Source organism: Balaenoptera physalus (assembly GCF_965194825.1).
Source record: "Balaenoptera physalus genome assembly, chromosome: 9".
Lineage (NCBI taxonomy): Eukaryota > Metazoa > Chordata > Mammalia > Artiodactyla > Balaenopteridae > Balaenoptera > Balaenoptera physalus.
Window position 1 is genome coordinate 16,560,420 of NC_138888.1, and position 12,613 is coordinate 16,573,032.

The 12,613-nt window shown below is 36.3% G+C and overlaps 1 protein-coding gene across 5 annotated transcripts in view; it reads right to left on the reverse strand.

The window, feature by feature from the left end:
- TAB2 (TGF-beta activated kinase 1 (MAP3K7) binding protein 2) overlaps positions 1–12,613 on the reverse strand; it is an 86,395-nt gene that overhangs the window by 35,960 nt on the left and 37,822 nt on the right. For 4 of the 5 annotated variants that reach the window (XM_082474652.1, XM_082474654.1, XM_082474653.1 and 1 more), the window contains one exon: positions 818–1,008. The exons of the other annotated variant lie outside the window; for it this stretch is intronic. In XM_082474652.1, coding sequence (XP_082330778.1) covers positions 818–919 — 102 coding nt within the window. In that variant the 5' untranslated portion in view covers positions 920–1,008. The remainder of the gene's footprint in view (positions 1–817; positions 1,009–12,613) is intronic. 5 annotated transcript variants of the gene reach the window in all.

Genomic DNA, 12,613 nt, shown 5'->3' on the forward strand with positions numbered 1-12,613 from the left:
TGTAGTCACTTGATATCAAGTACAGATATTGAGCCTTTAAAGTTTCATATAATTTCAAACTTTAAAAATCATTCATCAAGAATAAATATGTCTGAAACCAAATCACTTTTTTATATCTCCATTTTAACAAGCTGAAAAATAGTTCTTGATAGAAAGATTTCCAGTTTAATCAAATGAGAAGGTACACTATCACTAAATATTTAGAATTACGGATTTCTAAAATTGTACATACTAAGAAAAATGTAAAAATTTATTAGATAGTGGTATTAATTGGAAAACTTACAGATTAAATTAAAAGATATAAAAAGAAACTTTTTTTTTCTTTAGAATTGGGACTTCAGGCATTGTCTAGTCAAATTTCCTCATTTTACAGATAAGAAAACTAAAGTACAAAAGAAGGTATATTACTTGTCAAATATGTTTAGGGTGCCCATTTAGGATTAGATCCCAAGTTTCCTGATTCCTTATTTAATGATTTTCTCACTTTCATATGAAGACCTGGAATTTTTAAAAGTTCTGGCAAAATGGGGAAAGGGGGGAGTGAAGCAAGTTCATAGTAAGTGTGGACCATGTATCAATGCTTTATATTGAGATCTCATTTAATCCTCATATCTACTTTACAAGGTAGGTATTATCCATATGACAGATGGGGTACAGAGAGCCCAATAACTTGCTAAAGGCCACATGACTATCAGACACCAAAGCTCATCTCTCCATCATAGCACACTAATGCCAAAGAAGATAAAAGAGTTTTCTTTCAGTGTTTAAAAAAATACCAAGTTTGTATTAATAAATTCAGAAATCATTGAACACTGACCTGTAACATGCACCTGGATACAACAACTTCAGGTACTTCAGGGAATTTTTGTCGCAGGTCATGTAAAACCTGAAAATCAATTTGGTGGCTTCCTTGGGCCATTCGTATATTGCCTGATCAGGACTATTTGTACAGTAGGCAATTCTAGGCCTTAGTGGAAACAGTACTCATCTCTTCTGTCCAAGCATCTTCTGTGAAAGAAAGAAAAAAAACTTTAATGAGAACTGTTATAGAATGAATATTGTTGTGGATTTAAAATTTCAATACAAAAGGGTATGTGCTTTAGTACCTAACATTTAATATAAACTATAAAAATATTATTTAGTCCTATAATGCTTCCCATATAGTTATACTGTCTTTTCAGTTTATAACTACTGATGGCAAACTTTAAAATGTTCTAATTCCTATGTATTTGTATGCTTTATAATGGCTGTGCCAAAAGGCATTCAAATGAAACTGTCAAGGTTGTTTTAAAAGGGAAAACTGAAAAATGCTTTATAATGGCTGTACCAAAAGGCATTCAAATAAGAAACTGTCAAGGTTGTTTTAAAAGGGAAAACTGAGTAACTTTACTGATTTTTTTCTTAATGATCAGAGGACAGCCTAAAGTAAGTAATCTTGTTTATTCTACTTAAAATTTTTAAAGTTTGGATCCTGAAAAAGTTTGGTCCTACAAATAGCTTTGCCTGCTTTGTCTAAAACTGATCTGTAAATCAAAACATTTGATATTTTGCCTTAATTTTCAGATATACTTAATCTTTAAATGTGTAATCAATTCATTCTCAGGGGCTTAGCAGCATTTTATTCCCTCCGTTTCTATAAAATCAGTATTTTAAAAATACTAATGCTTGGGCCCCAAGCCCAGAGGTTCTGATTTAATTGGTTGGGAGCAGCATGAGTGTATGGATATTTAAAAGCTCCCCAAGTGATTCTAACGTATGGCCCAAGTTGAGAATTACCTAACTTATTTATATTCCTAATATTCCTAATGTAAACCGTGTTTAATCTTGAAAGCCTCTTTGGGATATAAATAGTATAAAGTATATTAAACCTAAATAACATATTAAAATATTTAAAATCATTCCATTTGCATAATAATTAAAATACATTTCATTTTAGTATAAATTTGACAATAAGACAATCTCTTTAAAACAAATTTCTTATCTGTAGTATTTCTCTTTTCCATAAGCTTAAATATAAGTCTGTAAACTCTATGAATATAGTAATTAGGTCTCTTTTGTCCATTATTACACACCTAGCGCTTTGTAGACAGTTTTCAGCATAACAGTAGATATTAAAACACTTTTGAGTAAATTTAGTTATGACAGGACTCCCGAATCCTCAACACAATAAAAGCTCATTGAGATATCATGTTTGGTAAAGACTCTCAAGCTTTTTATTATCATTTGGTTAATTTTTCCTTTATTCGTTTGTCTGTGTGACTTCAGCTTAGTTACATCTCATAGGTAAAAGCACTGCCAAACCAAGTTATTTGCATCACACATTTCTCAAATCTATTTCTAAAACACACACACACACACACACACACACACACAATTTTTAGCACTCAATGTAGTGTTTCTAGAAATGGGTTGCAGGAGAAAAGGAAAGTACTGGAAATTAGTAAAGATATTTAAACACAACAATAAGGGGCAATAAACAGGCTACAGTACTGCTCATCTTGAGAAAGCCTCCTTGACTTCACTCCAGCTATCAGCTCATTTATCTGCCCATTCCCTCTTTTGGGCTGAACTCCTTGAAAGGGTGGTTTATACTTTGTCTTCATTTCCTTCCTCTTATCACTTTTAAATCTACCCCAGTCAGGTTTTCATAGTTTTTCTCCACTGAAACTACACTTATCAAAGCTGTCCTGGATCTTCAGGTTGTCAAACTTAACAGTCACTCCTCAGGCCTCATCTCACCAGACCTCTCTGTAGCTTATGAACTAGTCAACCACTCCCTCATTCTTTAAACAATTTCTTCACTTGGCTTCTGAGATTTATACTCTTCTGGATTTCCTCCTAGCCACTAGCAGCTCCTTCTCAGTCTTCTTTGTCAGATCCTCTTCCCTTTCGGAACATCTAAATGTTGGGGAGTTATGGAGTTCAGATCCAGGGTTTCTTTTCAATTACACCTACATTCCTCTTCAAGGTAATCTCATCCAAACACACTACTTTAAAGAGAGGCTTTGCAAATCTGTTATGTCCAACTCCAAGGGAGCTCTCTCTCCCTTGAGTTCCAGACTAATATAACCAGCTGCCTGCCTCACATATCCTTCTGGATATCTAAAATTCACTTCAAACTTACTATGTCCAAAATTGAACTCTCAATTTTCCCCCATCCAAACCAAATCTTTCCCAGTCTCTTTCACCTCCGTGAAAGAGAGATGGTACCACCAGTCATTCAGTTGGTCCTTCTCACATGCCATATCTAATCCATTATAAAGTTTTGTTGGCTGTTATCTGCAAAAGAATATTCTGAATCTGACCACTTCTCCCCACCTCTATTACTGCTCTTGTCCAAGCCACCATCATAGTTCACCTAGACTACTACTGCGAAGGTCTCCTAACTGGTCTCCTCCCTGCCTTAACTCTTTGCTCTACCCCCACCTCCCACTCTTTTGAACAGAGTGATCTTTGTGAAAAGTAAATCAGAACAATCATTTCCCTGGCGCAAAATCCTACACAAGGCCCCTGGCTAACTACCACCCGTGGGACTTTGTCTCCTACCACCATCTTTATTCCCTCAGTTCCAAACTAAGTTCCCTCACGCTGGTTACTTTCCAAAGAGAAGCCAATCTCATTCCTCCCTTAGGGCTTTTAGACTCGTTGCTCCTTCTGCCTGGAACACTTTTCACTCAGATACTTGCATGGCTCTCTCTCTTACTTCATTAACACCTCTGATCAAATGTCACTTCCTCAGAGACTGCTTCCTTGACCAATCTCTCTATCTAAAATAATGCCACACTTGTTTCCCTTCCCTCCCTATCACATCCTCATACCTTGCTTTTACTTCATAGCATTTATCAATATCTGACATACCTACCTACCCATTGCCTATCCCTAAAGCGTTAGCTCCACAGGATTAAGAACTTTGAAGTTCACTGCTGTATCCCCAGGATCTCAGTCAAAGATGTAACATTTGTTGGATGAAATAAAGGTTTTACTGGATGGTTTCTTCATATTTTTTGCTTCTAAAATGCATTTCAAATAATCTAGATTGGAAATTTATATACATAATTTGAGGGAGAGGCAAATAAATAAATTCTCAGTCTAATTCAGGACAACTTTTCTTATTTAAAAGTGGATGAATCATGAAAATAAATTTCAACTTATTCTATTGTTAAAACATATACAGAAATTTCTAAAGTTCTTTGAAAAACTCTTATCACACTTGCTTGCTTTTCTAATAAAGACTATCAAGTACACTAACAAGAATATTGTTCAAACGTACAACTGTATTTTAGGGATTCCACTTCCTGTAATGCCTAAGTAGCTCCTACTGGATGAATTCTCTCATGAGCAACTCCTATAACTAGACAACATATAAAAATATTGAAGGCAGAAACAGCAAAGGGAGAGTGGTGGTGCTGGGGGTGGGGAGGTGAAGGAAGTCAGTACGTAGAAGAAGTGGACAGCACAGGGTGATTTTCCATTTTTTAAATGGCTTTTAGCCAGAGAGCAGGCCTCAGTTGGTTTGCTCAGCTAAAACCCAAACAAGTAAATCTGTAGTCTTACTCACTTAATGAACCAAAGGATAGGTCATGTTGTGGCATGACCACAACAGCTGAAAATCTAGCCAGTAAATCATAGAAAGGAGAGAAGCACCAAATTCTGTGTATAAATTCTGCACGTATCTCTGATCCCCAAACTACACATACGTGAGAGATTCCAAATGGCCAGGCTAAGGCTAAAATAACAGAACTGACATTTCAGTTTGAAGTTTGATTTCAGCCAAGTTAACTGCCTACTGAAACAAACAAGTAAGGAAGCAAACCACCAACAAAACATCAATACCCACTAGAGGAACACAGTAGACTCCAGAGTCTCTACAATGTGTCATTCACACTGTCCAAGTTATAAACTAAAATTATTACACACTGCAACAAAAAGAATAAAATATCTAGGAATAAACCTACCTAAGGAGACAAAAGACCTGTATGCAGAAAATTATAAGACACTGATGAAAGAAATTAAAGATGATACAAATAGATGGAGAGATATACCATGTTCCTGAATTGGAAGAATCAACATTGTGAAAATGACTCTACTACCCAAAGCAATCTACAGATTCAATGCAATCCCTATCAAACTACCACTGGCATTTTTCACAGAACTAGAACAAAAAATTTCACAATTTGTATGGAAACACAAAAGACCCCGAATAGCCAAAGCAATCTTGAGAATGAAAAATGGAGCTGGGGGAATCAGGCTCCCTGACTTCAGACTATATTACAAAGCTACAGTAATCAAGACAGTTTGGTACTGGCACAAAAACAGAAATATAGATCAATGGAACAGGATAGAAAACCCAGAGATAAACCCACACACATATGGTCACCTTATCTTTGATAAAGGAGGCAAGAATATACAGTGGAGAAAAGACAGCCTCTTCAATAAGTGGTGCTGGGAAAATTGGACAGATACATGTAAAAATATGAAATTAGAACACTCCCTGACACCATGCACAAAAATAAACTCAAAATGGATTAAAGACCTAAATGTAAGGCCAGACACTATCAAACTCTTAGAGGAAAACATAGGCAGAACACTCTATGACGTACATCACAGCAAGATTCTTTTTGACCCAGCTCCCAGAGAAATGGAAATAAGAACACAAATAAACAAATGGGACCTAATGAAACTTAAAAGCTTTTGCACAGCAAAGGAAACCATAAACAAGACCAAAAGACAACCCTCAGAATGGGAGAAAATATTTGCAAATGAAGCAACTGACAAAGGATTAATCTCCAAGATTTACAAGCAGCTCATGCAGCTCAATAACAAAAAAACGAACAATCCAATCCAAAAATGGGCAGAAGACCTAAATAGACATTTCTCCAAAGAAGATATACGATGGCCTACAGACACATGAAAGAATGCTCAACATCATTAATCATTAGAGAAATGCAAATCAAAACTACAATGAGATATCATCTCACACCGGTCAGAATGGCCATCATCAAAAAATCTAGAAACAATAAATGCTGGAGAGGGTGTGGAGGAAAGGGAACACTCTTGCACTGTTGGTGGGAATGTAAATTGATACAGCCACTATGGAGAACAGTATGGAGGTTCCTTAAAAAACTACAAATAGAACTACCATACGACCCAGCAATCCCACTACTGGGCATATACCCTGAGAAAACCATAGTTCAAAAAGAGTCATGTACCAAAATGTTCACTGCAGCTCTATTTACAATAGCCAGGACATGGAAGCAACCTAAATGTCCATCGACAGATGAATGGATAAAGAAGATGTGGCACATATATACAATGGAATATTACTCAGCCATAAAAAGAAATGAAATGGAGGTATTTGTAATGAGGTGGATGGAGTTAGAGTCAGTCATACAGAGTGAAGTAAGTCAAAAAGAGAAAAACAAATACAGTATGCTAACACATATATACGGAATCTAAGGAAAAAAAAAAAAAAAGCCATGAAGAACCTAGTGGCAAGATGGGAATAAGGACACAGACCTACTAGAGAATGGACTTGAGGATATGGGGAGGGGGTGGGGTGAGATGTGACAGGGTAAGAGAGTGTCATGGACATATATACACTACCAAATGTAAAATAGATAGCTAGTGGGAAGCAGCCACATAGCACAGGGAGATCAGCTTGGTGCTTTGTGACCACCTAGAGGGGTGGGATGGGGAGGGTGGGAGGGAGGGAGATGCAAGAGGGAAGAGATATGGGAACATATTTTATGTGTATAACTGATTCACTTTGTTATAAAGCAGAAGCTAACACACCATTGTAAGGCAATTATACGTCAATAAAGATGTTAAAAAAAAAATTATTACACATAAGAAAGAGGAAAAAGTGACCCATTCTCAAGAGAAAGGCAACTAAGGGAGACCAAGCCCAAGATGACCCAGATGCTAGAATTAGCACATAAGGATTTTAAAGCAGCTATTTTAACTATGTTCAAGAATGTAAAGGCAAATATACTTGGATTTCTCAGCCAAAAAAAAAAAAAAAGAAAAAAGAAACTATTAAAAAAATGCAAATTCAAGAAGTGAAAAATTTCTGAAATAAAAAAATTCACTGGCTAGATTTAACCACAGATCAGAAATGACAGAAGAAAGAGTCAGTGAACTTGAAGACAAAGCAATAGAAATCATTCTAACCTGAAGAGTGGAGGAAAAGAAGAATGGTTGAGGTAGGGAGACGAACAGACCCTCAGGGACCTGTGAGAAAGAATCAATAACTCTAATATAATATACCTGTAAGTGGAAACCCAGAAGAAAAGGGGAGAGAGAATGGGGTAGAAAAAAGTATTTAATGAAACAGTGGCTAAAAATTTCCCCAAGTTAGTAAATGATATAAATTTACACATCAAGAAGATCTTGACTGGTTCCCCGGCCATCTTGGAGGTTGCTCTTGGTTGGGCGCCATCCTGCACCTAAGGCAGGAAGGTGGTGGTCATAAAGAAGACAAAAAAGTTGCCTAAGTCAATCAACTCTAGACTCCAGATCAACTCAAGATTCCAACTCCTTATGAAAAGTGGAAAGTACATGCTGGGGTACATGCAGGCTCTGAAAATAAGACAAGGCAAAGTGAAACCTGTCATCCTCACCAACAACTGCTCAGGTTGAGGAAATCTGAAACAGAGTATTATGCCATGTTGGCCAAAACTGGTATCCGTCTACAGTGGCAATAATGTTGAATTGGGTACAGCGTGTGGGAAATACCAAAGAATATGCACAATGGCTATCAATGATCCAGGTGATTCTGATATCATTAGAAGCATGCCAAAATAGATTGGTGAAAAGTAAATCATGCAAAATTTTTCTATAATAAAACTGGCCAGAGCCTGTTTTAAAAACAACAAACAAACAAAAAGATCTTGATCAAGAAGATCAGCAAACCCTCAACAGGAAAAGCCAAAGAAAACCACACAGCAGCCTAACAGTAGAAGTGCTGAAAATCAAAGAAAAAGAAAATCTTGAAAGGAGCCAAAGAAATGAAATATAGGGAAACAACAATTCAAATGAATGCCGACTTCTCATAAAAAACAGTGGAGTCCAGAAGATACTGAAATGACAAAATTTAAGTGCTGAAAGGGAAAATAAACAATCAACCCACATTCTGCATCCAGCAAAAGTAAACTTTAAGGACAAGGCAAGATAACTATTTTTAAATGTAGCCTTTGTGGGTGAGTGAATAAGTTTTACAACTAAACACATTACTGAAACAAACAGGTATTTATTTAATTATGAAAGGAAAACCAAGAAATACTTTACAACTTAATCTGGAAAATTATTTCTAATAATAAATAGAAATATGTTTTCTATGGTTAAGATGCAAAATGACTGCTCTTCTGAGAAAATAAAGAAATCATACTTTATAGGTATGCTTCTAACAGTAGGTGCAAAATTTTGGCACCTAACCTGCCACCAGCTCAAATGATCTAGGAGGAATAATTTCTTAAGGATTCTAAATAGTAGCAGAGTATACACAGTACTACAAAACCCAACCGTAAATATACTGGCAAGATTTACAAAATGTGCCATGTTCTTTCCTTTCTTAGAGTATGTAAGCAATTTATTTCTGACCTCTCAATATTATGACAGTGCAGAGTACTAAGTATCGGTTAATGGCTCACTCAGACTTCATGTTATGATAATTATCAAGTCTTCATTTTCACTATTGTTTACCGTTGTGAATTCTTCCAGGACTGTAAGAGTATAACACAAATAACGGTTTAACTGTACTCACAAGAAGAGACCACAGTCTTCAGATTAAAAAACAACGATAAAGCAAAGCAAAAGGACTTATAGGTCTGATCAAAATTTGAGCATTTATGAGGTAACTGGATATTTAAAATTGGCCTATCATCATCATCCACAACCCACGAATTTAAGGAGTGCCTAGTATGCAGCAGATACCATGTTGGAGATACAAGTATTAGAGTCTATACCCTTGCTCTCCAGGTCACAGACATTCCTGGATTAAAGGCACATCAAAACAAGCTCATAATTTAGGTAACTGTTTTAACTTGTCCACTATTTTATCTTCTGTCTGCCTCCTGCTACCAGATCTGCTGCCTGCTCTCTCAGTCTACCTTGTTGCTGACACAGTAATCTTTTTCATCCCTTTCACATCATTCAAAAACAGACTGGAAGGGAGTACATGAGGAAAAACTATAGAGAGCAGCAGCAAGAAAAAGGTAGGGGCCACATCGTGAAGTGCCTTTTGGGCCATTAAAATTTGGAGGTTTTAGCTTCAGGGTAATGGGAAGCCACTGAAAGATTTAAGCTCAGAGGCAGGAAAGGTGACATGATCAAGAAATCCTGTATGTATGAAGAATGGCTATAGTACAGAGAAAAGGGGCAAAAGAATGTATGAGAAGACCAGTTAGAAAAATGCTGTAGTCAGCCATGAAAAGGTTAATAGCTTGTAACTGCAGAGATAGCAATGGACAGTGAGTAGAAGGAAAATCTTCAGGGATATTTAGGAAGTAAAATTTAATAGAACTTTGAGATGGATTAGATATTGGGGTAAAGAAGGAGGTATAAAGGTTGCTTTCTTATTTGCTCAGATGGTGGTCCCATCTATAAACTGGGGAACAACAGAAAAGGTCCAAGAAAACAAAGGGGTAGATTCTAAGTTTAGTTTTGAACATACTGAGTCTAGGGTACCTTTAAAACCTCAAAACAGTGATATCACAGAGGGAGTTGGGATATATGGACCTGGAGCTCAGAGGAGAGGTCTAGGCTGCAGATAAACATTTGAGAGGCATCTATGGTGCTGGCATTAACTAAAATCTGAGCATAGATGAGACAATCCTACCATATAATTTAAGAACACTCAAAGAAAAATATTCTTGGTTATACTATGTATAAAACATTATACAGTCATTATTAATTTTTTCCCTAAAGGCCAACATTTCTTCTAGCCCAAACACTAAACATTATATACAAAAATTGATTTTAAAATATCTTAACTTTTTGTTCTGGAACTATTTTAAGGGCATACCCTATAATGAAAAATTAAATAAAAATTTAAAGAAGAAAACACGTACATAGTTTTTTAAAAGCCAAATAGTACTACAAAGTTTATCGAGAAACCAGCAATTTCCCTGTCTCATGCCGCTCCACTTTTATCTTATTCCATATTCCACTGTCAACACTGAGCTGTTTCTCCACATTCCTACAAAGATGATTATAGGGCTATTTCTTGATTTTTCAATTTTATACATTTTCTATGGATTTCCTACTGTGGGAAATGAAGAGTTAGCTTTATAACTTAGTTCCCATCCCAGAACATAACCATGCTTCTTCACTCCTATGTCCATCTGCCCAATACTTATTTCACAATTTTTTGCTTCAATCCATATTCAGTATTTATATTACTTTTTCCTGTAAATACTGTTAGCCTAGCCACCTAATCTATTATGAGGGGTGGATTCTATCGCCAAGGTCCCTCCCCTACTAGCATTTTGGTAAGAAAAGTGTGTGTGTTGTTAATGAAAAAACTGTAGAATATTAACCATATGTGACCAGAAGTTGGCTTTCCATCAAGTCCGAGAAAACAGCAAAGGTCTCGCAATTCTAACCCCAGGAGAAATGGGGAGAGATGAGAGGGGAGGGGATAGGGGTAAACACTACTATTCTACTATTGAAATTATAGATTTAGATGAGATGTATTACTTTTAAACAAACCTTGATAAGAGATTAAAAAACAAACAAAACCCCCAAACTATGACTATACAAATATGTAAAAGATTAAAGTTGACTGCTCCTGTCCAGGAGGTACCATACAAAATAAATGATGGAGCAAAGCAAAATTCCCAGAGATCCAACTTTAAAAAAAAAAGGAGTGGACTTCCCTGGTGGTGCAGTGGTTAAGAATCCACCTGCCAATGCAGGGGATATGGGTTCGATCCCTGGTCCAGGAAGATCCCACATGCCACAGAGCAACTAAGCCTGTGCGCCACAACTACTGAGCCTGTGCTCTAGAGCCTGCGAGCCACAACTACTGAGCCCTCATGCCACAACTACTGAAACACGCATGCCTAGAGCCTGTGCTCTGCAACAAGAGAAGCCACCGCAGTGAGAAGCCTGTGCACCACAACAAAGAGTAGCCCCCGCTCACCACAACTAGAGAAAGCCCGCGCACAGCAACGAAGACCCAATGCAGCCATAAATAAATAAGTAAATAAATAAATAAATTTATAAAAAAATAAATAAAAAAGAAGGAGTAACTGGTAATGTATCTTATATAAACTACTTAGATTTATGTAATTTAAACTTGACAAAGTGTTGGCCTTCATTATTAAAGTCTTATTAAAAAAAGAAATCAATGAATAAATTAAATGTAGCTCTCAGATAAGCTTAAAACTTTCCTAAGCAGTAGAATTTCAAGAAACAATACTCTACTTTAACCATCTGTTTCTAAAATTTTCTGGCGAAAGAACATATTAATAATTAAAAACAGAAATAACACTGCTAAATATTTCACCGTCAATTTCTACATTAGTGGGCATTGTTTCATTTAATAAGATGAGACAATTAAATGGCTGGTTAAGTATAAATTCTAGGATTCTATAATCTGTGCTCATTTATTTATGAAATTTAATCTGTCACTTACTTGCAGTGTCTTCTTGGGCAAATCATTAAACTCCTCTGTGTCTCAGTTTCTTCACCTACAAAATGGTGATGACAGAGTAGCTACCTCACATGATTTTGAGAATTAAATGAGTAATACACATAAGATAATAAAAAGGAACACAGAGCAAGCAAACAAGTAAATAAAATAGCTTACGTAAATGGTAGCCATTAACACTATCATTTCTTCCTTGTAAAATGAAGGAAACTCCAAGAATTTACAGGGTTAGTGATAACACAGTGAAAATTAATGGTATTACACTTGCCTCGCCTGTAGCAGAAATTACAAACACTAGTAGTAATAATTATTTATTCTAAATATCATGAATTTCCACAAAGTACAAAGGAACAAAACCTTAGCAAACACAGCTGCAGGCCACTCTGGCTGCAGAATACTGAAGGAGTTGACTGAGCCTTTGAGGCCTTCCTTTCCCATGTATATGGGACAAATAATTTGTTTTAATTGGGTAACTCAGATAAAGCTACCTGAAAACCAAATATTAGGTTGCATATAAGTGCCAGATAAGTGATATAAACTGTGCTATAGGTGTTTAAAGGGCTCTCTGGGCTGAGGGAGGGTGTGGGAGGGTCTTGAATCATGGGTACTTAAATAAGAAGGTTAAAGTATGAAGCAAGGCAACCAAATACTGGGCAGGTTCTGGAGACAATGAGTCAGTCACCTGTCTGGCTAAAAGAAGGAGGGACAGGAGGAAAGGGAATTATGAAGAAGGAGTTTGGGGTGGTGAGTATCTACAAGAGAAGACGAGAAAGGCCAATGAAGGCTGCAAGTGTACAGTGGCCTTTATTATAGAAGATCTTGAGTTAACACTAACGGTTTAGCATTATTATGTAAACTGGTATACATACTTTATCTTTGCCCAGTTTGTACATGGTTGAGTTTTGCTGGAACAAATTTAATTATTATAACAAAAAATATATAGTTCATGCTGAAATATCACAG